This window comes from Macaca fascicularis, chromosome 13 (assembly GCF_037993035.2).
Source record: "Macaca fascicularis isolate 582-1 chromosome 13, T2T-MFA8v1.1".
In the NCBI taxonomy this organism is placed as follows: Eukaryota; Metazoa; Chordata; class Mammalia; order Primates; family Cercopithecidae; genus Macaca; species Macaca fascicularis.
Window position 1 is genome coordinate 118734761 of NC_088387.1, and position 24820 is coordinate 118759580.

The 24820-nt window shown below is 48.7% G+C and overlaps 1 protein-coding gene across 24 annotated transcripts in view; it reads right to left on the reverse strand.

Annotated features, from left to right (window-relative positions):
- The window catches only part of TRAPPC12 (trafficking protein particle complex subunit 12), a 104884-nt gene that overhangs the window by 61960 nt on the left and 18104 nt on the right, over positions 1–24820 (reverse strand). For all 24 annotated transcript variants that reach the window (XR_012422709.1, XR_012422710.1, XR_012422711.1 and 21 more), the window contains one exon: positions 22061–22177. Coding sequence is in view for 21 of the 24 variants with exons in the window: in XM_065527472.1 (XP_065383544.1) it covers positions 22061–22177 (117 nt within the window). In the remaining 3 variants the exon portion in view is untranslated. The remainder of the gene's footprint in view (positions 1–22060; positions 22178–24820) is intronic.

Here is a 24820-nt window from a genome sequence, read left to right on the forward strand (position 1 = left end):
GCATGCCAAGCACTTCTCTGACAAGAAGTTTAGGAGTTTACATATTTTAAAAATGTGTGGTAGAGCCTGCCACACACGTCTTCTGTGTACTAGCTCACACATGCACTGCTCCCTCTCCACACCTCCTGCCCTCCACGCCCGGACACAGAGAACTCAGGGCCTGCTCACGAAGCGCCTAGGAGGGAAATGAGTGTCAGCTTTGCACTACGGTTGTTCTGCAGTCCTTTATTTGGGCTTCCTCAGGCAGGAGCTAACGACCTGCTCTAATTCCAGCTGCAGTGGGGGCGGGGGCTGTGTTGCAGGCAGGAGAGCGGGGCTTGTGTCTTCCGGGGCTCTGACATGTGGCCTCACACTCACACTGCAGGCTCAGCAATGGCTGAGTTTACAGAGCTGAGGTCATCTGTCCCACCTTACAGATGTGACAATTAAGTAAGATATACGAAAGTGCTCAACACAGTGCCAGGCAGGAGGGAGGCATTAAAAATGTGGACGATGCTGTTAAAAATTCCCAAACTGTTTCTACATCAATCCAGAGCTGGCGTGTGCGTGCCCAGTGAAACTCTGTGTGTGAGGGAAGGAACTGGTGCTGGGCCCGGAGCTTCAGACAGGCCAGGCTCTATGAGTGAGCAGCCGTGTGACCTGGCACTGCAGACATCTCAGCTTCCTCCAGGTCTTCTCAGGGGTTGATAGTTCGTTTTTTAAAAATGCTGAACATTCGGCCGGGCGCGGTGGCTCACGCCTGTAATCCCAGCACTTTGGGAGGCCGAGGCGGGCGGATCACAAGGTCAGGAGATCGAGACCACGGTGAAACCCCGTCTCTACTAAAAATACAAAAAATTAGCCGGGCGCGGTTGTGGGCGCCTGTAGTCCCAGCTACTCGGGAGGCTGAGGCAGGAGAATGGCGTGAACTCGGGAGGCGGAGCTTGCAGTGAGCCGAGATCGCGCCACTGCACTCCAGCCTGGGCGACAGAGCGAGACTCCGTCTCAAAAAAAAAAAAAAAAAAAAAAAATGCTGAACATTCTACTGTCCAGATTACCAGTTTGTTTACCCACTGACCTACTGAAGGACCTCTTGGTTGCCTCTAGTTTTTGGCAACTATGGATAAAGCTGGCATCAACATCTTTGGGAAGATTCTTGTGTGGATATAAGCATTCGGCACAACTGGGTGAGACATCCAGGAGCGGAATGCAGTAACCGCAGTGCTGGGTTGTATGTAAGAGTGCGTTTAGTGTTGCAGGAGTCACCAAGCTGTCCTCCTAAGTGGCCACGCCACCTTGCCTTCCCCAGCAGCGAGGGGTCCTGCGGTTGCACATCCCACGGCACTTGGTGGTGTCCGTGGTCTGTTTTTCAGTCACTCCAACTAGCATGTGTTTTACTGTCTGGTGAACTTTCCACCGTTCTCTCAGAGTTTTTCCTTTCACTGTACCTGCCACAGCCTGACGGTGAGTACTGGCCTCCATGGCACCAACCAGCGAGCTGCAAATATTAGCAGGAGAACTCACATTTCTTAAAATATATCTTGCAGCATTTTTTTTTTCTTTTTGAAAGAAGGAGACCAGAGCATACATCATGCAGTTGGAGTCTGTGGTTTTCTTCACTAGCTGGTGCGCAGCCACTGGACCCAGTCAGAGAACCACTGATCGACGTTCCCCCAAACTGTCCACACTACAGCAAGTGTGGACGTTCCCCCAAACTGTCCACACTACAGCAAGTAACACAGGATTTCTGTGTTCTGGTTGACAGTTCAGAAACATTTTTAGATTGGTTAAGATAATTTACTAAAATGATCTCCAAATGCCTTCTCTAGTCTAAATTCAATGCAATAATCACTTTATATAATACAAATGGCTCTGTATATTCTCTTTGAATTGCAAATGTGAACGAGTGAGAGGGAAAGAGACTGTGCCAAGTCTGAACCAGTTCTATATATGCATCTAGGCAGACTCTGTATCCAGGGGCAACTAATAACTGCTCCCTTCCCGGTTCCCTACGCCTAAGGCTCTGGCCTGTCCTGCTAGAGAGGCTGGGGCCCTCTTCCCTCAGGACATGCCCTACGGTGAGGACAGGCAGGAGTTAATCAGGGAGGAGGAGGGGGGCAGAGACCCTCGAAGAGGACAGAATGTGTGCAAAGCCTGGTGAGAGCAGGCACGGGGGGGCACAGGGAGCAGAGGGCAGGGTGCAGGGCCCGAGGGGATGCAGTAAGGACCAGGTGGCTGGAGGCAGGAGGTGGAGGAGGGGCCGAGCCGGTGAGGATGAGGGTAGGCTGGGGAAGCAGGTGAGGACGGGTGGCACAGGAGGGGAGGCAGAGGAGGGTCAGGTGTGCTGGCCTTTGCAGGCTTCCAAGAGCACAGGCCACAGCATCTGAAGGCCCCAGTCTCCCTGCACTGATGGGGTGAACTTAAGGCGTCTGTGTAGACGTGAGTAAAGCTATGAAGAGGATGTTCCAGTAGCCGGGCCTGGTGCTGGCAATCTGTGCACATCCTGTGGACGCCCCCCACCCCCTACTGCCTGAGTTGGTGGGCGGAGCTCACAGGAGCCCAGAGGCCCGCCTCCTGTGCACCTGCACGGTGAGAAGGTTCTGTGCAACCACGGAAGAGCCAGGCATGCGCGGCAGAGCTCAGTAGCTGGACAGATACCGCATGGCCAGGAAGTCTACAACGTTCACTCCATGGCCTTTTACAGAAAACGCTGGCGGCTCCCAGGTCTCGGCCCCTCTGGCTCAGTAGTTCATTTCTGTCGACTTCAAGGACCCCTGTGGGCTGACGTTAGCCTGCAAGTGGCTTGTGACTGATACCCGAGGACGAGGCACAGGAATGGAGATGCTCCTGCAGTCACGTGACAGAGAACTTTACGTGTACAGCATGCCGTGATAACAAAGCAGGGGCCTGCATTTGGCATGTGTTTTTCATTTCATTCTTTCATGACTGATTACCGTGAATTAGTTATTATTTATATTGATGGTGCAGAGTGGCAGAAGCAGGTATTTGTCCAGAGGGTCAGCGAGCAGACGTTGCCAGGAGGCAGCCTGCAGAGGAACTCAACATCCGGCAGGTTCCAGATAAAGCCATTAGCAGCTTTGTTGAGAGCTGGTTGGACGGGAATCAGATGAGAATAAGATTTGTGGAAAGGCCGGGCGTGGTGGCTCACGCCTGTAATCCTAGCACACTGGCAGGCTGAGTCAGGCAGATTGCTTGAGCTTAGGAGCTCACGAAGGGCAACATGGTGAAACCCTGTCTCTATAAAACAAAAATGAGCTGCGTGTGGTGGCATGCATCTGTAGTCCCAGCTACCTGGGAGGCTGCGGTGGAAGGATCATCTGAGCCCAGGAGGCTAAGATTGCAGTGACCTGAAATCATGACACTGTACTCCAGTCCGGCGACAAGACTGAGACCCTGTCTTAAAAAAAAAAAAAAACAAATCTGTGGAAACTAAGGAGAGGGAAGCAGAGAGGTGGGCAGCTGTAGGAACCTCCAGGGAAGTCGGCATGACCAGGGTGCCAGCGGAGGAAAGGCCAACAGCGGCCGCAGAAGGTGAGACACTCCGTGTCTGTGTTTAAGCAAGTGCTTGAGTGTGTGAAAACACAGCGGAGGAGGCTGTAGCTGGAGAACAGCTGATTACACATTAGGAAGAAAGGATGACCCATGGCTCAAGGTTCCAGGCGTCAGGGCATGCGGGCCGAGGGCCGTCGGCGGCGACAGTCTGCCCGCTGACCTCAGCAGGTGTGTGTCCAGGACTAGGGACGTGAGGTGCTACCAGAACTCTGTTTTGGCTCCAAAGCTGGGGGAACGTCACTCATTTTTAAAAGTGAGGAGGAAGGGGAGGGGTGGGAGGCTTGAGAGAGGTAGAGACAGTCTAAAAGGGCAGTGGGAGAGACCAGAGCAACCTGGCAGGAAGGCCCCGCAGTGCTGATGATCCACTCGACGCTGCCAAGCGTCACTGTCGATGCTTGAATGTGGGAAATGCTCCCGCAGCCTCAGCTGCTGGGTGTCCATGCAGAGGAAGCTGGAGGCTGAACCTGTCAAGAGCGCAGGTATCTGAGATGTGTGCAGTGGAAGAATGAAGGAGCAGGCATTCTGGGATTTGGGAAAGGCATGTGTGAGATATGGATTATGGAAACCACGCTGGGTAGAGAAGGAAGTGAAGTAACGAGGTGCAGAGGCACAGTCAGCGAGCAGATCGGTGAGCCATGGCATGCAGGAAGGCAGAAGAACCACACATGGGTGTGGATGCCACACTGACCAGCTGGCTGGCAGGAGAGGGCACTCAGGAAACAGCAGATGTGCCGCTGGAGCTGTGTAGGGTGTGGGTGATCATTAAGGCTCCAAGCGTGACCACGGGAGAAGTGGCCCCCACAAGAGCCAGAAGACGGCCTGGGGGAAGAGCTGGGCAACAGAGAGGCCCCTGGACTGGCTGGGCCGCCCCTGCTGACCCTGGAGTTGCGGGGTGAAGGGAAGGGTCTGGGAGGAGGACTACCAGGTCACCGCTCCTCAGCCATTCTCAGCTACCTGACCCCCGCCAGGCTGCTGAACTGTGCCTTGGTACCTGGTAAGTAAAACGGATGTATTAATAGTTCTTCGTGATTCTAGTGAGGATTAACAGTTAATACAGGTGAAGTACTCAGAACCATGCTGGGAACCTGGTGAGGGCTCAGGCAACGCCAGCTTTTCTCCCTGGGGCTCTGCAGCGCGGTACCTTCATAACCTCTCCGCGTACATCTTCCCTGCGGGACTGTTGGACTGTTAGCTCTGTAAATGCGTGCGCTGTTATTATTTTTGGTCATAACAACATTACAAAGTAGGCATTATTATGACTTTTTTTTTTTTGAGACAGGGCCTCACTCTGTCATCGAGGCTTGAGTGCAGAGGTGCGACCACAGCTTGACCTCCTGGGCTCAAGTGATCCTCCCACCTCAGCCTCCGAGTAGCTGGGACTACAGGCTGTGTCACCACACCCAGCTAATTTTTGTATTTTTTGTAGAGACGGGGTTTTCCCATGTTGCCCAGGCTTGTCCTGCACTTCTGGGCTGAAGTGAGCTACGTACCTTGGTCTCCCAGAGTGCTGGGATTACAGACACGAGCCACTGTGCCTGCCACTATGACAGCTGTTTTTTTTTTTTTGAGACAGAGTCTCTGTCGCCCAGGCTGGAGTGCAGTGGCATGATCTTGACTCACTACAACCTCCGCCTCCTGGGTTCAAGTGATTCTCTTGCCTCTGTCTCCCGGGTAGCTGGGACTACAGGCACCTGCCACCACGCCTGGCTAATTTTTGTGTTTTTAGTAGAGACGGGGTTTCGCCATGTTGGCCAGGCTGGTCTTCAGCTCCTGACCTCTGGTGATCTGCCTGCCTCAGCCTCCCAAAGTGCTAAGATTATAGGTGTGAGCTATCACGCCCGGCCAATGATCATTTTAAAAATGAGAAACTTAAGGTTTTAATTTTCGTGGAAAGGAGAACAAAGAAGGTAATGAATAAATATTGGCGAAATCTGCATTTCCTCATCCATTCACTTAGTGGCCATTGACTGACCGCCTGCTGTGGGCCAGGCACTGTGCTAGGCTCGGGGCACACAAGGCTGATGAAGAGGGTCAGGTCCCAGAAGCCAGGGCAAGTTTCCAACATCAGGTCACAAAGGTGAGATTTCAGTTCCAGGCAAGAGGGGCAACTGGGTGCTTCTAAACAGAGAAATGCATTTTGAAATAAAATGTTTGGAAAATGACTCTAGCTGCAGGGTACAGACTGACTGGGGCAGTCTAAAGACCGTACATGGTCAGGCTGCATCAGCCGGCAAGGCAGGAAGAGAGCAGCGAGCAGCGGGGTCCAGGCGGGGGTAGGCGGTGCCGCGGCTGCTCCCTAGAGGGTGAGAGAGACCCGGAAACAAACTAACCAATAACAGACTAACGCGGAAATCCAAGGGATGGCGCGAACCTGTCTCTAGCCACTCAGGGCAGGCCGGACGTGGAGATGCTGCAGGCAGATGAGCTGGGTTTTACAAAATGACAGAAGATACAAAAAATGACAAGATGGTGGAACAGAAACGGCAAAGTGCCTGGTAAACGTGTAGATGGCAGGTTGCAGCTGAGGAGAGAAGACACCGGTTTGGGAGAAGCATGTGCCGGGGAGAGGTGACCCAGCGAGGGAGAAAGGCAGGCCCTCCTGAGAGGAGCGGGAGCAGGTACCACAGAGCATCTGCCCTGCAGCTGAGGAAGGCTGCCGGGGAGGGCACAGTGAAGGGGCCGGGGGAGGGCACAGTGAAGGGCTGGGGGCCCTGCGGTGCTTCTGCTCTTAGCTTCCAAGGACAGACCTGCCCCCGCAGACACACAGGAACGCTCACAGAATGCCCTTGATGTTTCGGGTAAAGGAATAAAGAAACCTACCTGGGGAAGGCACAGTGTGAATTCACGGTGTGAATGCCTGTGAGGCGAAGCTGTTACAAGACAGCTCTTAAGGCAGGCTGGGCTGGCGGAGCGGGCTTAGCTTGCTGTTCATATTGTAAACAGAAGCACCCAGTCACTCCCTCACTTAAGAAGCATCAACTAAGCACCTAAGAGGAAGTACGTCCTACATCAGACAACAGGAGTACAAAGATGAACTCGGTATGACAGACAGTCATACAGAACACATGGCTACCAAACAGTGCATCAAGACAGACACAGATGCTCCGTCCATACCCATCGTAAGTTAGAAATACCATGAGTTGAAAATAAGTGGGCTGGGCGTGGTGGCTCACGCCTGTAATCCCAGCACTTTGGGAGGCCGAGGCGGGCGGATCACAAGGTCAGGAGATCGAGACCATCCTGGCTAACACGGTGAAACCCCGTCTCTACTAAAAATACAAAAAATTAGCCGGGCATAGTGGCGGGCACCTGTAGTCCCAGCTACTTGGGAGGCTGAGGCAGGAGAATGGCATGAACCCAGGAGGTGGAGTTTGCAGTGAGCTGAGATTGTACCACTGCACTCCAACCTGGGCGACAGTGAGACTCCGTCTCAAAAAAAAAAAAAAAAAGAAAAAGAAAAGAAAATAAGTAAAAAGTAAATAAGTGAATGCAGGCCGGGCACGGTGGCTCAGCACTTTGAGAGGCCGAGCTGGGTGGATCACCTGAGGTCAGGAGTTGGAGAGCAGCCTGGCCAACATGGTGAAACCCCGGCTCCACCAAAAATACAAAACTTAGCCAGGTGTGGTGTGAGCACCTGTAATCCCAGCTACTTGGCAGGCTGAGGCAGGAGAATCACTTAAACCCGGGAGAGAGGTTGTAGTGAGTGGAGATCGTACCACTGCACTCCAGCCTGGGCCACAGAGCCAAACTCCATCTCGGGAAAAAAAAAAAAAAAAAAGAAAAGGAGTGAATGCACCACCTAGCTAACTGAATGTTCCAGCACAGCCCAGCCTACCTTAAACATGCTCGCAACACTTACATTAGCCTACGGTTGGGAAAATCAGCCAACACAAAGCCTGCTTTATAAAGTGTTGGACATTTCATGTCGTTTCTTGAATTCACTGTGAGTGAGAAACAGAATGGCGTGTGGGTGCTCATAGCACAGTTCCCACCGAATGGGGAGCGCTTTTGCACCATCATAAAGTTGAAAAATCTTAAGCCAAACCACATAAGTCGGGGGTTGTACATACACACACATGCGTAAACACAAGCAGCAGACCCTCTATCTGCCGGGGAACGGTTCCAGGAGCCCCAGGATATCAGATCCATGACTGCTCAAGTCCTTAGTCGGTCCTCCGTATCTGCAGGTTCCACACATGTGGATTCAACCAACCACGGCTGAAAGGCTGCTGTGCACACCTCACCGTGTTTCCCATCTGCGGGTGGTGGAATCCGTGGATGCAGAACCTGTAGATATGAAGGCCCAGCGTACGTGATGTCCATATGAAATACATACATGCACACATGTTGTGTGTTTATGAAATATGGACACTCCAGCGTGGGAGACACCGAGACCGGTGGCACAGGGCAGGGAGTCTCGCACGATGAACAGAGCAATGCACGTGAACGAGGGGATGGTGTCCCTCACAGGGCAGAGGCACAAGCGGCACAGCTTGGACACACTTGACAGCTCTGCGAGGACACTGCTGGCACTGATGCCTGAGGATTCAGGAGGAAACGGGCCAACACATGGCAGAGCACGTTCAAGGCACTGCAGAGCAGGGACAGCTGGAGGATGAGGTCAGGGGGATGGTGGGGGTGAGGCTGAGCTGGAGCTGGAGCTAGAGGCTGGACCCCAGAGTGGCAGATCCCAGGGTGGCGGGCAGGAGGGGAGGACAAGAACCCGGGGGGCTTTGAGGGGAGAGAATGAATTCTAAGGACTAAATCCAGAGTGAAGTGACTGCTGCCAGGACCCCACTGCCATGATTATCTGGATCACACGACGAAGTGAGATTTCTTTTGAGATCACACGTGCCTGGTTTGAGTGACTGGTTACGATGGGTACTGGCTGCCAAGTGGGTCACATTTCCCAAAACTGAATGAGCTGAATCTGCAGTCCTACGTGCTGATGGAAATATAATTAAATCACATATGCAACATACTATGTGCTAAAAATTAATTATATCCTTTGAAACCATTTAAATTTATGATAAAACATTTTAGATAGCTTAAAAATGTCTGAGGGGTACCTAGTTTTCTAATTCTTTGGGGGGTATCATGTGGATAAAAAGGATACTGAGCTGGCTTCGTGAACAAGGCACACAGAAACAAGGTCTGAACTAGCACAGGAGCAGAGGGGCAGGGTGGAGGAGACAAACACTCATATGAATTATTTAGGAGGTAAAAGTCTTGGATTCTGGCCAGGGCAAACGGGTACTACCATAAGCTAATTGAGAGGACACAGCAGAAACAGCAGGCTAAGGTGGTGGGTGCTGGTGAGATGATTATGCAAACTGACACCTTTTAAACACTCACAGTACTGCCAGGCAGGTTAGCTGCTTAAACAGAGTTAGCTAACACCCCCCATCTACCACCTCATCCCTGTGCACACTGTGGAATAATACAAACCGTAAAGTATCAAGTGAAACAAGAAAGTCAACTGTGGACAATGATGCAGTATTCTCAGATGCATCCTTGTCGTCTCTTTTCAAAAAATATACACTGTTTTGTATCCTTTACTCAAACTTTCTTATATCCTCAAATATTTTCTTGGGACATGATTTATAATGGCTGCATGAAATTCAATCACACACACGTGCACATTATTTGTTAATGTGATATTTGAATATGTGTCACCTTTTCAGAAACTAGAAAACTGTTCACTAACTGAACACCATTCAACAAGAGCTGCTGGTGCTATGGAACTGGCCGAATGACACTCTACTCATGTTTTATCTAAAAGCTCTTCATCAAGGGTCTCTGGGATGACTGAGTAATGAAGATAATGAGATGATCCTCTGCAACGACGACGACTGGCTGTCCCAGGATGAAAGAAACCAAGAACATATTCCCTTGAGTCCAAGGAGTCGACTTTTTGCCTGTCACAAATAACAGCAGTATGAAAAGCAACAGAAAAACCAGAGAGTCCTAGATAAAGAGGGTATGCAGTGGTTAGACAAAGGAAACTGCCAGTTTTTATGAACAAAAGTTATAAACAGTTAGGAAGAGAAACTATAAATAACAGCTAAGTTCTACCAGTAACCCGGAGTTGTCCTTTTGCACTAAAAGTGTTCAACTGTTTTCTTCTGGAAGGGTCTTTGGGAGTGAAGACCACCATTTATTTTGCATAACAAATGAACAGGGTCTCTGTACGCGGTATATTTTCCTTACTTTTGTGGTCATACAACTCCTATTTGTGTCCAATGCTCACGGCTAAGTTGGGCCTTTTCAGGTTGTACTCATCAACTTACTTGCCTAGCTCTGTGTGAAAGGCATTCTAATTTCATCAAAGTTGTGAGCGTGCTGACCAGGTCTAAAGCAACAGAACAGGCCATGGGAAACACAATTATATCAATGGTTCAGAACAGATGACGGCCCAATCTTCAGCTGGCCACCCTGGAGTGGGAGATGACAGTGAATCCGTTCTAGACGAAGGTGCGGCTGGCTGCTCTGACGCCCCCGCTCCCGTCAGAGCTCACCTGCACTTGCTCATTGCAAGATGAGTACCCTGAAACCAACCTCAAACCTGATCTCTCTTTTTTTTTTTCGAGATGGAGTTTTGCTCTCGTTGCCTAGGCTGGAGTGCAATGGCGCGATTTTGGCTCACTGCAACCTCCGCCACCTGGGTTCAAGCAATTCTCCCGCCTCAGTTTCCTGAGAAGCTGGGATTACAGGTGTCCACCACCATGCCCAGCTAATTTTTGTATTTTTAGTAGAGACGGGGTTTCACCAGCTTTGCCAGGCTAGTCTTAAACTCCTGACCTCAGGTGATCCACCCACCTCGGCCTCCCAAAGTGCTGGGATTACAGGTGTGAACCACCATGCCCAACCTGAAACCTGATTTTAAAGGTGCGTTTCCTGCTCATGGTGAAACCCTCCTATTCTTAATTCCTATCTCTCCCTTAGCTCCTTGGGGCAGTGGCCTCATCTAATGCATTGCTTTTTAATTTCTAAAAGCATTTCTTTAGTGTGGCACTTGGCACGCACAAAAAATTGTGGAACAGACAGTAAATTCATAGCACTACAAGACCAATGCTTAACCATGCTAGTAATCAAATAAATGTAAATTGTAATTTACTAGTGAGTTGATCTTCACTAGCAAAAAAAATAAAAAGCAAATGTCATTGTTAGCCTAAAAAATTAGATTTTTTTAAAAAACAGATACAAGGCAGGATAGGCAAGGAGATGCTACGGCCGGTGCACTCAGGCGCTGCAGAAAACAATCTGGAACAACAATGGGATTATTTATGAACAGACTCTGACCTCAGGATTCTCCTTCTAAGACTTATCCTAAAGAAATAATCACATCTGTAGAATTCTGTATAAGACAGTTCCTCCTAAGATTATTTATAATAACTTCAGATTATGTGGCTATTAAAATGTTTTTAAAGACCCTTTAATATGGGGAAATGCTAAATATATATATAATAAATAATTAAAAGACATAAACTGATAGAAGCATAGGAATTTCATGCATAGCATATATACACAAATATGTATATCCATCTTCATACATGTACACTATGCATAGTATATATATACACACACATATGTATAACACATACACTGAAATGTAAAAGGACAGTGGTTACATAAGCAATCTTTTTTTCCATTTTTCTTTTCTCTTTCAGATACAGGAACTTGCTATTTGTGAAGGCAGGAAAAAAAGAGTTTTGTGAATTAAGAAACAATGATGGATCAGCACTCATGCAGACAGGGCTTTGATGGCCTGGCCTGTCAGAAATCAACCGTGTGCGTGTCCACTTCTGTCCACGCATTGATGGCCTCAGAGAGGATCGTCTCTATCCCATCTCTGTACCTAGAACAGTGTTTGATATGCAGGAACCAAATTGATGCTGTTAAAATAATACAGCATTTTCACAACAAGTATGGAAGGTGTAAGTTACTACTAAGTACAGCAGCTAAAGCATAAGCAAGGTTTTTGGGTTTTTCTGAAAAATAAAAGGATTTTGATCCAGTAGATATGGAATCTCCTGATGCTCAATTCTGTGATGCCATACAACGCCCAGTGAACTCAATTTGTTTTTTATTTTATTTGTTTCTGAGACGGAGTCTTGCTCTGTTGCCCAGGCTGAAGTGCAGTGGTGTGATCTCAGCTCACTGCAACCTCTGCCTCCTGGGTTCAAGCGATTCTCCTGCCTCAGCCTCCCGAGTAGCTGGGACTACAGGCGTGCACCACCACACCTGGCTAATTTTTGTGTTTTTAGTAGAGACAGGGTTTCACCTTGTTGGCCAGGATGGTCTTAATCTCTTGACCTCGTGATCTGCCTGCCTCGTCCTCCCGAAGTGCTAGGATTACAGGCTTGAGCTACCGCGCCCAGCCCTCAATTTGTTATCTATTTGATGGACCTCAGAGGCAACTAGAATTTGTGTGGGTACAAAAACGTATAAACGGGAAAATCTGATTATGGATACTTATGTATGTTTTAAACAAGTAAGAAATATTTTACAGTAAGGGCTTCTGTCTCATTTTATACCCACTATGTATAGATACTCACCACCAATCATTTACATGTTTAATAAAATTATTTGCAAGGACTTTGCAAATATAAAGTACTCCATAAATGATTAAAAATAGTAAAACATATCATATAAAAAGCCTTCAGCTTTTGCCATGATTTCATATTCTAAGACTTGTTTTCTATGTCTCACACTAGATCACAACTATTAAAAATAAAGCAAACGCCTACCATCTTAATTATTCATTTCTTGGGGAAATGTAAATCTTTTAAAAAGTGGCTTCTTTCCTGACTGAAAATAGAAAGCAGAAATGTTTATGCTCTTGTTACAGTTTCTCCCAATATAATTTTCCCACAGATGACTGAATATGAAAGATTTACTTGGATAATTGCTACTATTGATTAAGTGTGCGCTATTAGAGTGAGCAATTTACTGGTTAATATCGATTGGTCTATAAACGACATGTAGTCCTATCTATAAACTTACACCAACCTGAGAGTCAATCTTCTAGGAGTCAGAACAACCCAATTCCCTGAGACAATAACACGAAAGAGTATGCGGCACACAGAGTCTGGGCAGCCCTTTCCACCTGCATCTCCAAGTGGAGGCGCAGAGGACTCGGTGCTGGCAGACCTGCTGGGGGACACGGAGGGGGAGCAAAGGGGCAAGGCCCAGACCCAGCCTCAGACCTCAGCTGGGGAGGGCCTCCACTGCAATTCAGGACAGAGGTGACTGAGAGAGCCCCTTCATCTCTAATTTAGATGTGGCGTGAGAGTCAGACACATCAGTAGAGGAAATAGAAAGATGATTTTTTCATTTCTTCCTTTTTTTTTTTTTTAAAGACAAGGTCTTGCTTTGTTGCCCAGGCTGGAGCGCAGTGGTGCGATCACGGCTCACTGCAGCCTCGACCGCCTGGGTTCAGGCAATCCTCCCACCTCAGCTTCCCGAGTAGCTGGGACTACAGGTGCGTGCCACCACATCAGGCTAATTTTTAAATTATCTGTAGTTAAGGTCTCCCTATGTTGCTCAGGCTGATCTTGAACTCCTAGACTCAACTGATTCTCCTGCCTTAGCCTCCCAAAAGTGTTGGGATTACAGGCATGAGCCACTGTGCCCAGCCAGATGATTTTCTTTGTATAATCATTTAGAAAAACATTAAAGGAAAAAAAGAGAAGAAAACACATGCTATTTACCATTTATAATTTATACTTTCCCAAATGGCGATTTTTTCTGATAAGAGAATATAAAATATTTGGCTATAGTTCAAGTTTACTTCGCATTTCAAAAACATTTCTAGGCACAGGAATATTTTTGTTCACACCAAAGGAGATCAACTGAGACCATAACTGGCTCTCCTCACTGTGGTGAGGCTTTGCTATCATATCCTTTGTCGGGGGCCTGGCAGGACATGATGGCTACTGCATGGTCACGAGTTTCTGAAGAGAGTCTTAGGAAGGAACTTTTTTGCAAAGTTGTGAGCAAGGGACAGTGATGTGCCCAGGGTGTGGCGCCAGAGGGGACTGGGCTGCAGGACAGCTGTGGCGGCCTCAGGAAGAGGATCACAGTCGCCAGGAGACTGCCCCCGGCCGGGCAGGGGTCAGGAGCCACGGTGCACAGAGCTCTGTGCTGCAGCGGACCACGCAGGGCAGGAAAGGTGGCGTGTATGGGAACCAGTGCACGTGCGGGATCCAGGGTGGCACCGAGTGAGTCTGGTGTGGGAACCAGTGCACGTGCAGGATCCAGGGTGGCACCAAGTGAGTCTGGTGTGGGAACAGGTGCACGTGCGGGATCTAGGGCGGCACCGACTGAGTCTGGTCAGGTCACGTTGTGTGGCCCAACATCATTTGTGGTTTTCAGAGGTTTCTGGGTTTCGCAGACGGGGCTAAGGAATTACTGACCTGTTTTCAAAAATTAACAGAAGCTTGTACATAGTAGGTGGCCTTTTGTAATTTACTTTTGTTGCTCAACATTGCTTCTGAAATTTATCCATACTGATGAATATGGCTCTAGTTCTACATGATGATTTATTTCAACTGCTCCAAAGCATTTAATTGATTACATAGAACATAATTCTCTTCTTTTGAATATTGAATATTAAGGTTATTAATAAAATGTTTGGCTAAGTAATACAAGTAATACTGCAGCAAACATTCTTGAATGTCTTTTTACACACATGTACAAGTTTTTCTAAAGTATATAATTGAAAGTGGGATTGTTGAGTCAAAGGTTATACAAAGCATGTACTTTATCAACTTTTTTTTTTTTTAATTTTTTGTTTTGAGACAGGGTTTTACTCTGTCACCCAGGCAGGAGTGCAGTGGCTCGATCATGGCTTACGGCACCCTCGACCTTCCAAGGCTCAGGGGATCCTCCTGCCTCAGCCCTACAAGTAGCTGAGACTACAGGCATGTGCTACCACACCTGGCTAATTTTTGTACTTTTAGTAGAGGCGGGGTTTTGCCATGCTGCCCAGGCTGGTCTTGAACTCCTGGGCTCAAACGATCCACCTGCCTCAGCCTCCCAAAATGCTGGGATTACAGGTGTGAGCCACCGCGCCCAGCCTTATTAGCTATTGTTAAATTGCTCTGCAAGGCAATTCACGTTCCCATCAGCAATGTGTCCTGCCTACCCTTACCACTTGGTGCTGCCAGTGTGACAGGCTTGTCGGTTTCCCTCTTCTTTAGTGTTTCTCCTGGTAAAAGCCTCCAACTGGAGGCATGGTAGACATTTCCTTGGCCACACATGTCAAGCACACGTGTTTGGAGGTTTATTTTTACAGCCTCAGCAGAGCACAGCCTCAGCCTGCTGATCTTCAGACTTGTCCAAGAGGTGATGTGGAACCAGCAGAGCCAGGGCTCTTGGTTAATGGACAAATGCTGGAGAGGGGACGACTGGCCAGGAGGAACCAGGATAGCATCGTGCTCTAATGCCGTGCACTCTTCCTTCCAAGGTGGAATGTGACTTTGGCTACTGTGAGAGCCAGAGCCAGTTCTTATGATTGCATGCTGCCTGCTATTTGAAATTATAATTGCTTATTTTCTTAGTGTGCTTTATGCTATTTTTATCTTATTATTTTCTACCTTATTCCCCTTCCTGGTGGCCCACCTCCATTTTCAATGATAGATGCCAGAAATATGCAGCAAATAAATTATTTTAAAAATCAGAATCTAAAGTATACCACATAAAACTTTTAACTTTGTGAAAGAAATCTTATGAAAATCTCATAATTACTGTACATGACATGTAAAATTCTAATAATGAAGTTAGTTTGATATGAGATAAAGATTTTAGATAAAAATTACTTTTACTTTTTTTTCTAGGAGTATGATACAGGGTCAATTTGAAAAACTGAACACAGGCATCACACAACTTCCAAATGATGAGAAGAACAGTCTAATAAAAACCACTCAAGTAACTAAGAGCATGTACATAACTTTTCTCTATCTAAGACTCAAAGGGAATATTACACGATACCATTAAAGTGACTAACACGTCCTCCTCCCAGGCTGTGACATCCATTTCCCTGTCAACTACAATCTTAGGAAACTCTGCCATAACTTAGGAAAATAATTCAGAAACCCTTTCCTCGCTGCCTTAAAGACAACAGGAATTATTTTAGGACACACTAGAACGAAAATACCAGGGCAAGGTAAAGATCCTTTCATGAATACATTTTTCACCTTACGTAAGCTCCCTTGTTAGGCCTGTTAATAAAATTTCTGATGGTCTCAAGTATTTCCAATGTATGACACACATCAAACCACTGTATATATTTATTAATAACAGGAACAATCAAAGAGGGTAAAAAATAGCCTGTAGAAAAAATCCATCTCAATGAACATCCATGGCTTTGTGTGATTTTTAAACCCATTATTATAAAGCCCCGTCGTGCTGCCAGTTCAGTCCCTGCCTCAAGAGGACACATCACAGCAGCTTCTCCACGGCCAAACCGAGGGGACACGCCCACACCCTCGGGAACAGAGCATGCGCCAGGGAAACGGCCACCCTGGAGATCCATAACTGCATTAGCAAATTATAGAGGATACAGATACTTAGAAATTAGCTGTTTTTTCCCCTTTAAAAAAGAGTATCTCCATCTCCCTCCTTTCCAAAGCTTTCCAATCATAGAAATAATTACAGAATCACTTTGGTAAAAGAAACTCAATGAAGCATTTGACTGACGTTTACTCACATTTAAACTTAGTGTGATGTCTGAAAAGTCTGCTAACCCCCTAAGCAAGGGATGCTTGTTTACCTTTTTGAGGACACGCTTCTGTAAATGTGGTAAAAGATGTTGGGAAGAAAGGCAATTTGGGGAGCGCAGTTTCCAGTGGTTCACAGGCTACCAGAAGCATTCGGAGACCAAACACCTATACCTGAGATCATTTCCCACTGCTATTTTAGGAGAGGGTCTCTGCCTGGGTTTTTGCACTTACTCCAAGTTAACGAGTACAGACTTCTGTGAGTATGCTGGGCGACCAGGTGAGTGACAGTTCCACAGCCTGGGGAGCGTGGTGCAGAGGAAGGAGGAGAGTGAAGCGTCTCTGGGGAAGGTTTGGTTTCTGAGTCTGGAAGCGTCCTTCAGTCTCTGCAAGTGGGGGAACCCCTGGGAACTTTGCTCTGGGGCAAAAGAGGCCTGAGGGATTCATGCTGGAGCTCTCAGGATTCCCACCAGTTAGAGAAGCAGGGCTGTGGGAACTGGTATTCAAGATGTGGCACAAGCAGCTTCTCTGCGGGAAGTGGATGCAGGTGATGGGGAGAGAAAAGGGAAACTTCACTGCTGTGGGCTAGGAGTGCAGCTGAATTTGGGTCTGTGTCTGAAGACACCGATGGAGAATTGTAAGAGTTACAATACATTTGTGAATCTGGAATATATACTTCTTTCAAAAATAGTGTATGAGCTTCAAGTCAGCAACAAGTAAATGAAAAATAATAACAGAGAAGGACTTCTAAGTCTGAGTAAACGCCATAAATGGTTAAGGCAGAACTTCACGGAGCAAGAGCCCTAACTTAGCAAACTTTGTTACTGCTTGAAAGAGAAGAGGCTTAATAAGTGTTTGCTCAATGAATACACGAAGAAACACAATTGAGAACTTGTTTGTTTCAATCCCATCAGATATAAGGTCTTCTCATGGGCAAATCCTACCCCTGGATACAACCCAGTCCTAGAAGCTGTATTGCAAAGCACAGTTCCCACAGCGCATAGATCCGACGGTTCAGAAATACTGAGTCATTTGGTGGGAAGCAGTCAACGAGCAAAACCACCACCAGCAACTGTTCTTTCCGCTGGGCTGCGCGAACTACGTGAGGGACACCGGGCGGCAGGGACGGTACTGGCACGTGAGGGACACCGGGCAGCAGGGACGGTACTGGCACGTGAGGGACACCGGGCGGCAGGGACGGTACTGGCATGTAAGGGACACCGGGCAGCAGGGATGGGACGGTACTGGCACGTAGGGGACACCGGGCAGCAGGGACGGTACTGGCACGTAAGGGACACCAGGCGGCAGGGACGGTACTGGCACGTGAGGGACACCGGGCAGCAGGGACGGTACTGGCAACAGAAGCGAGGACATTTGTTTGGGGCCAACCTCTACACCTTTGCAGATCTTAGTGTTTTAATCTACAAAGTGAGCATTTTGGACTATGTTAAGTTTTTCAAATTTTTAAATAGTAAAATTCATCCACCTTTTCCCCCACCCCCCAAAAAAAGACATCTCAAGAGAGACTTATGTATAAAATAGATCCCGCTGAAATGCTCTGCGTGACACTGGCCCTAGCAAGTCACCTCCGCAGGCCATGCCCAGTCACCCCAAGGCACCTCCCTGGAACCCGAGGGTTCTCAGAATCACAGTTTGAAAATGTGTTAGATTCGATTTGCATTCCTATCAAATCCTTCCTTTCCTTTTCTGTCATTGCAGAGGAGGAAACGTTCCATCTTTCCCAGACTCATCTTGTGGTTTCGCCTCCTCACTCTTTGCGCCCCCTTCCCTGGAACCGCCCCCTGCTCTATCCTTTTGTATGAGCTCCTTCTCTATTTCTTTAAACCCAACATTCTGGTGCTACTTCTTTATCAAAAGAGTAGCTACCGACGGGGGGTCCTCTTACTATCATTCCCTCATCCCTTTATTTATTCAAGAAGACGCTGTGTGCCATTCGGTGCCCGACCATGCTGGGTCCTCAGATGCACTGGTGAACAAGACAGATGCTTCCTGACTGTCACGGTGTTTATTACAGATTTTTCATTTTTGTAGGTTGGCTCTGTCTCCCCCTACAAGTTACAGCATTTGTTATTGACACTGATGACATGTCACCTCCAGTTCATGCATATAATGAAGTCAGGATAAAATCCAAGTAACTGAGGCTGCTTTGCCAAGGTTCGGTACTTTTTCAAAAACAGGCTTTTTGGGCAAGACTCCAAAAAAGGTTTTTTTATTTGGGGAAAAGATCAGGGATCAAAGGAAGTTAACAATCAAGACTGAGAAGAATATAAGAAACTAACTTGAGTAAAATGGGGAGGACTCTAGTTTTTTTTCCTTTAGGCTCTCTTAGGAAGCAAGAGATCTGCTGACAATAGAACACTGGAAAGCAGAAAGTCAAAGAGAAGTTTAAAATCAAAAGAGAGGGACTAGAAAATCCAGGAACCTAGGGCACGATGTCCCTGCGTGACACCACAGCGGAGTGCAGCCCCCGCCTGTGCTTCGGACAGGCCCTCACACAACCGCAATCTGGGTCATCTCCGCCGGGAGCCGGGCCCCACGCGAAGGGTATCAGAGCCGGGAGCCAGGCCCCACGCGAAGGGGATCAGAGCCAGGAGCCGGGCCCCACGCGAAGGGGGTCACCGCCGGGAGCCGGGCCCCACGCGAAGGGGGTCACCGCCGGGAGCCGGGCCCCACGCGAAGGGGATCAGAGCCAGGAGCCGGGCCCCACGCGAAGGGGGTCACCACCGGGAGCCGGGCCCCACGCGAAGGGGATCACCACCGGGAGCCGGGCCCCACGCGAAGGGGATCACCACCGGGAGCCGGGCCCCACGCGAAGGGGATCAGAGCCGGGAGCCGGGCCCCACGCGAAGCGGGTCACCGCTGGGAGCCGGGCCCCACGCGAAGGGGATCAGAGCCGGGAGCCGGGCCCCACGCGAAGGGGATCAGAGCCGGGAGCCGGGCCCCACGCGAAGGGGGTCACCACCGGGAGCTGGGCCCCACGCGAAGGGGGTCACCACCGGGAGCCGGGCCCCACGCGAAGGGGATCAGAGCCGGGAGCCGGGCCCCACGCGAAGGGGGTCACCACCGGGAGTCAGGCCCCACGCGAAGGGGTTCCAGGTGGCCTGGTCAGTGTAGCTGGCAGCCCCCAACCCATACTGAACCCAGGAAAGCTTCTCAAGTGGCACAGAAGTCACAAAACCACACATAATAAGGATGTGTCTGAATTCAAGAGAACTAGTCAATTAAGGAAAAAATTTTGTTACTTTGCTAAAGGCTATTGCTGAAGATCAAGAAATCACTCCTCTCCTGTGGTTCTGCCTCAGGATTTCGGCCTCACGAACATCAGTCATTTCTGGCAGAATGCGGACAGGCTATACCTCACTTTCTTTTTTTTTTTTTGAGACGGAGTCTCGCTCTGTCGCCCAGGCTGGAGTGAGTGGCGCGATCTCGGCTCACTGCAAGCTCCGCCTCCCGGGTTCCCGCCATTCTCCTGCCTCAGCCTCCCGAGGAGCTGGGACCACAGGTGCCGCCACCTCGCCCGGCTAGTTTTTTGTATTTTTAGTAGAGACGGGGTTTCACCGTGTTAGCCAGGATGGTCTCGATCTCCTGACCTCGTGATCCGCCCGCTTCCGCCTCCCAAAGTGCTGGGATTACAGGCGTGAGCCACCGCGCCCGGCCATCTACCTCACTTTCAAATACAGAGGCAGAGGTGATGGAACACAAAAGGATACTGGAATTATTTTCTTCTGAATTTCACTGTAGTCTTTGTGCAGTAAAGTGATTTACATATCACCGTTTTCACACACAAGACAGTCGCTTCTGAGCAGGGACTGAGCCACGTCCTGCTCCAAAATAAACCTCAAACATTTTCATTTTGAAGTTTTCTGTTTTAGTTCATAGGCTAACCTTCACCTGTCATTTCAATGGGCGGTAAAGTTTAATTCTCAAGAAATTTCTAAACTTCTCAACTATTATGTCTTTAGGAACTAAAATTTGCTTAAAATAGGTGAAATCTAGTCCCCTGTGGTGGCTTACGCCTGTAATCCCAGCGCTCTGGGAGGGCAAGGCGGGTGGGTCGCCTGAGGTCAGGAGTTCAAGACCAGCCTGGCCATGGTGAAACCTCATCTCTACTAAAAATACAAAAAATTAGCTGGGTGTGGTGGTGCACGCCTGTAATCCCTGCTATGTGGGAGGCCGAGGCAGGAGAATCGCTTGAACCTGGGAGGCAGAGGTTGCAGTGAGCCGAGATTGTACAATTGCACTCCAGCCTGGGTAACAAGAGCAAAAAACTGTCTCAAAAAAAAAAGGTGAAATCTGAAGCTCGGTGCAGAAGAATTAGTAACAATTGAGAAAAACAAGATGGGGAACTATTAGAAAAATAAGTAAATTAGGAAATTCCATTCTCTTTTTTGAAGGATGACAGGTGAATATATGTCCTCCAGATTGTTCACCCAAATCAAGAGTGAGTCCGGACCATGTGCTGCTGAAATTCAACAGTCACGGTGAACACGAGTTTCAGACAGCCGGTGGGACTTATTCCCAAAATCAAGGACCTCACTCTCCAAACCCCTTCAAGACAGTGCATTTCGTATATTTAGTAGAGATGGGGTTTCACCATGGCCAGGCTGGTCTTGAACTCCTGACCTCAGGTAATCCACCCACCTCGCCCTCCCAGAGTGTTGAGATTACAGGCGTGAGCCACCGCACCCAACCAGATTTCACCTATTTTAAGCAAATTCTAGTTCCTAAAATTTGACTGCATGCAGGCATGGGAGCATGGCTTTGCTAAGTTCACTCTAGGCAACTGTCTGGATGAGCAAGAAGAGCAATTCCACAGCCCCCTAAGGAGACGGCACTGGGGAGCTGAGATTCGGCGTGAGCCGGGTCTCTCATTTCAGAGTACTTACCCGATGGCTGCCTTAGGATTCCTGAGGGAAACATATACGACAAACTTCCAATATCTTCTCCTTCATCTAGAAAAGCTATCCAACACGATTCCAGCTGCCTTTAAGATTATAAATTCACTGGAATCAAATCAACCTGTACAGCAATGGATCAGTGATCCAGTATTAATGATTTATTTTTTATTTTTTTAAGATGGAGTCTCGCTCTGTAGCCCAAGCTGGAGTTGCAGTGGCGTGATTTCGGCTCACTGCAACCTCCGCCTCCCGGGTCCCAGTTCAAGCAATTCTCCTGCCTCAGCCTCCTGAGTAGCTGGGATTACAGGAACGCACCACCATGCCCAGCTAATTTTTGTATTTTTAATAGAGACGGGCTTTCACCATGTTGGCCAGGCTGGCCTTGAACTCCTGACCTCATGATGTGCCCGCCTCGGCCTCCCAGAGTGCTGGGATTACAGGCGTGAGCCACTGCGCCCAGCCACGAATTTTAAAAACCTTATAGAATTCATGACAAAACTTAAAAATGTTCAGAAATTCACCCATTCAATAAATTTTCTATACAAAATGCAGAAAATGCAATATATTTTAAAAAGGAACACAAATCATTTATCTCTATTATACATGATGAAGCATACTCGATCAAAGTATATGCTGCTTTGAGTAATCTGATCATTTCCAATAATGGCTTTTTAACTAATTAGGCTTAGAAGTATCCATGTATTAATATGATGCTTTTTGGTGCACAGGACTGGCATCTACTCCAACAAAATTCTACTTATGTGCAAAAGCTATGAATAATATTCAAAATAATTAATTTCTAGAGAAAATATTATGAAGGCAGGCAGGACTTATCACAACACTGAAATCAAACACATTGTCACTTACGATTAGCTGTTTCAATCCAACAAAAGATTGTTCCACTGAGTCGGCATTTAGGACTTGTCTCTTTGCTGCAGCTTTTTCACCCAGAAAGCGAAGCATCAAGTCTTTAACTGCATCTCCCTGGGAAGAAGAGAAGAAAAATATGTCAAGACAATAAAATGTCAGTTAAACTCAGCTAACCAGAACCCATAACTAAACAAAATTTCTTTTTTCTCCAGTGGCTTATGGAGGTAAAAGTAACGGTTATAGTATCGTAAAACTTCAATTAACCAGAAGCTAAATTACCACAATTGTTAATAAAATGCATAATTTTAGAATTGCTCCTTATTCTTTTTATTTTTAAAATTATATCTTTATTCACCACTGATTGGAAAGCATGTTCTTTATTCTAAAGAGGAAATGGTAAATCCTGCCACCTACCACCAGGCTTGCAGTGAGAGGCAAAGCCAAGCCAGCAGAGGGGCCTCAGGTGAGGGGCCTAAGGAGGCCCAGGAGAACGAAGGTGACACTGCTGGGGACCAGGGGCTGCACCACACAGTGGCCAGACTTGCGCTGGTGCAGGCAGGCCTGAATAGTCTTCCCAAATTCCATCAAGGCCCCGAAAACTGAGACCCCCTTTCACAGCAGGTCCTCGATAGCCTCGCTGAGCCAAGCGCTGCTCCAGGAGCTGGTGGGCTCACTTCATGCTGCAAGCCAGGGAAGAATCCAGTTGCCTCTGCACGGGACTGTTTCTACCTCCTGACCCAACTCCTCTGATTATACTGATCTTTCGATGGTGCTGAAGAACACTGAAAGTGGAATCTGAAGCATGCCACTTACTTTAAAGGGAAGACACAGAAAGGCAAGGGGAGGGAACCGGTGCTTTTGTGTGGCCTGGGGACAGAAGAGATGTGCCAATGACCTGCACTGAGCAGGGAGCGATCTCATAGCTGTGTCAAGCCCAGATGCTGGGCGAGCTGGCCTTCATGAGCCTCAGGAGTCAGCACGGTTTGGGGGCCCCAGGGAAGGGCGTGAAGTTACCAAGTCTGTTGCATGGGGACAAACTAGTCATCCCAACAGTGCAGAGAAAACTGTTCCAGTCCGCGGGCCTCAGTGCTGTTTCGGTGGCTGCACCGCAGGCTGAGGGAGAGTCCAGGGTAAGTAAAGGCTGCTCACAGGACGCAATGCTCTCCATGGGCAGCAGGAGAAGCCTCTCACACACAGCGGGGACCAGGACACAGCCCTGGACCATCTCTCTCCCTTCTGGGGGTGCTGCTGACTGAGGAAAGGCACCTGGGAAGGGGCAGCAGCACTGAGGTCCCTGAAACACCTGAGGCAGGGGCAGCCGGGGGGACAGAGCAGTCCAGGGGGAAAGGGCAGCAGCACTGAGGTCCCTGAAACACCTGAGGCAGGGGCAGCCGGGGGGACAGAGCAGTCCAGGGGGAAAGGGCAGCAGCACTGAGGTCCCTGAAATGCCAGAGACGGTGAGCAGCCTGGGAGGAGGAAGCAGTGGCTCTGAGGTCCCTGAAACGCCCGGAGACAGCAAGCAGCCGGGAACTGGCTGGACCTTCCCCGACATGTGCTCTGGGCCTCCGGCCCGCAGCAGCTGCTGACAGGGACACGGCACAAAGGCCCTGCAGTCTCTCGGGTGAACAGAAGAAAGACTCAAACTAGGACAACCCCAAGATGGGGGGTGGAGAAAGCCAAGACCTCTCCATCCCAGCACAAAGCTGCCTCCCAGCCGCAGGGAAGCTGATGCTCATGCTGCAGGCAGGCCACCGGGGGCACACAGTGACTGAGGGTGCACAGACGCCTGCGTGCCCCCCGCCTGGACTTCACCACTGGCTCAGATCTCTTCCTATTGTTCTCCTACCCTCTTTTTGCGGGGGGAAAAGAAAACCATAGAAGTTGTTTCTCCTAAGAAGCAAGGTTATTTCAATCTTTCGCTATCTTTCAAAATGGTGACACTTAAAAGAAGAACAATATCTAGAGCATGAGAGCAAGAGAATCAGAAAAGCTGCTGACATTGCTTCTCCCCTCTGCTGCCTCCCTCTCTCCCGGGAGAGATCAACAGTCTGCGGCAGGAGAGGCCGGGCGGCTCCGCGTCATAGACCTGTCTTTTCCCTGGTGCTAAACCTGGTGCTCGAGGCCGACCTCACGTTTTCTCACATTGAGGCAAAGACCTAGGGGCAGCCGTTGTATAATTTCTGCTTTCAGAGTGTAAGGTGAAGTACTTCATATACCAGATCCACAAAATCAGCTAACTGATCTAGCAGCAATAATTACAGGGCAAAATAAAAGAGTTCAGACCCAGCGCTCCAGAAAGCTCTGCAAAAACGCAACTCTTCTCAGACAAAGAGCATCTCAGCCAGAGGGCAGCGAGCTGGGTGAAGAGCAAACTCAAATCGCAATGCCAGGGACGGAGGGGCAGGGACAACTCCTCCATCCCCGCAACATTCTCAGTGAGACCATGCTGCAAAAATCTCGCCTTTAGAATTCTCTGTTAGTTAATATTTTAGTTACCACAGCAAGTTCCTGAGATATTAGCATATGCATGACTATCAAATATCCCATCAACGGAGGGCCAAGGATGTGACAAGCGTCTTAAGACAAACCTCGCCCTTGCTGTGTGGCTAACGGCACAGGGAGGTGGAGACGCTGGCACTGCATCTCCTCCAGTGGTTACTGTGTGGAGGGGAGGGAGCTTCCCGCAGGGCCTTCTAGAGAGCTGCGCTGCTGCACGTGGATGGAGTCCAGCTAGAACCAATGGCAAACCGTTCAGCG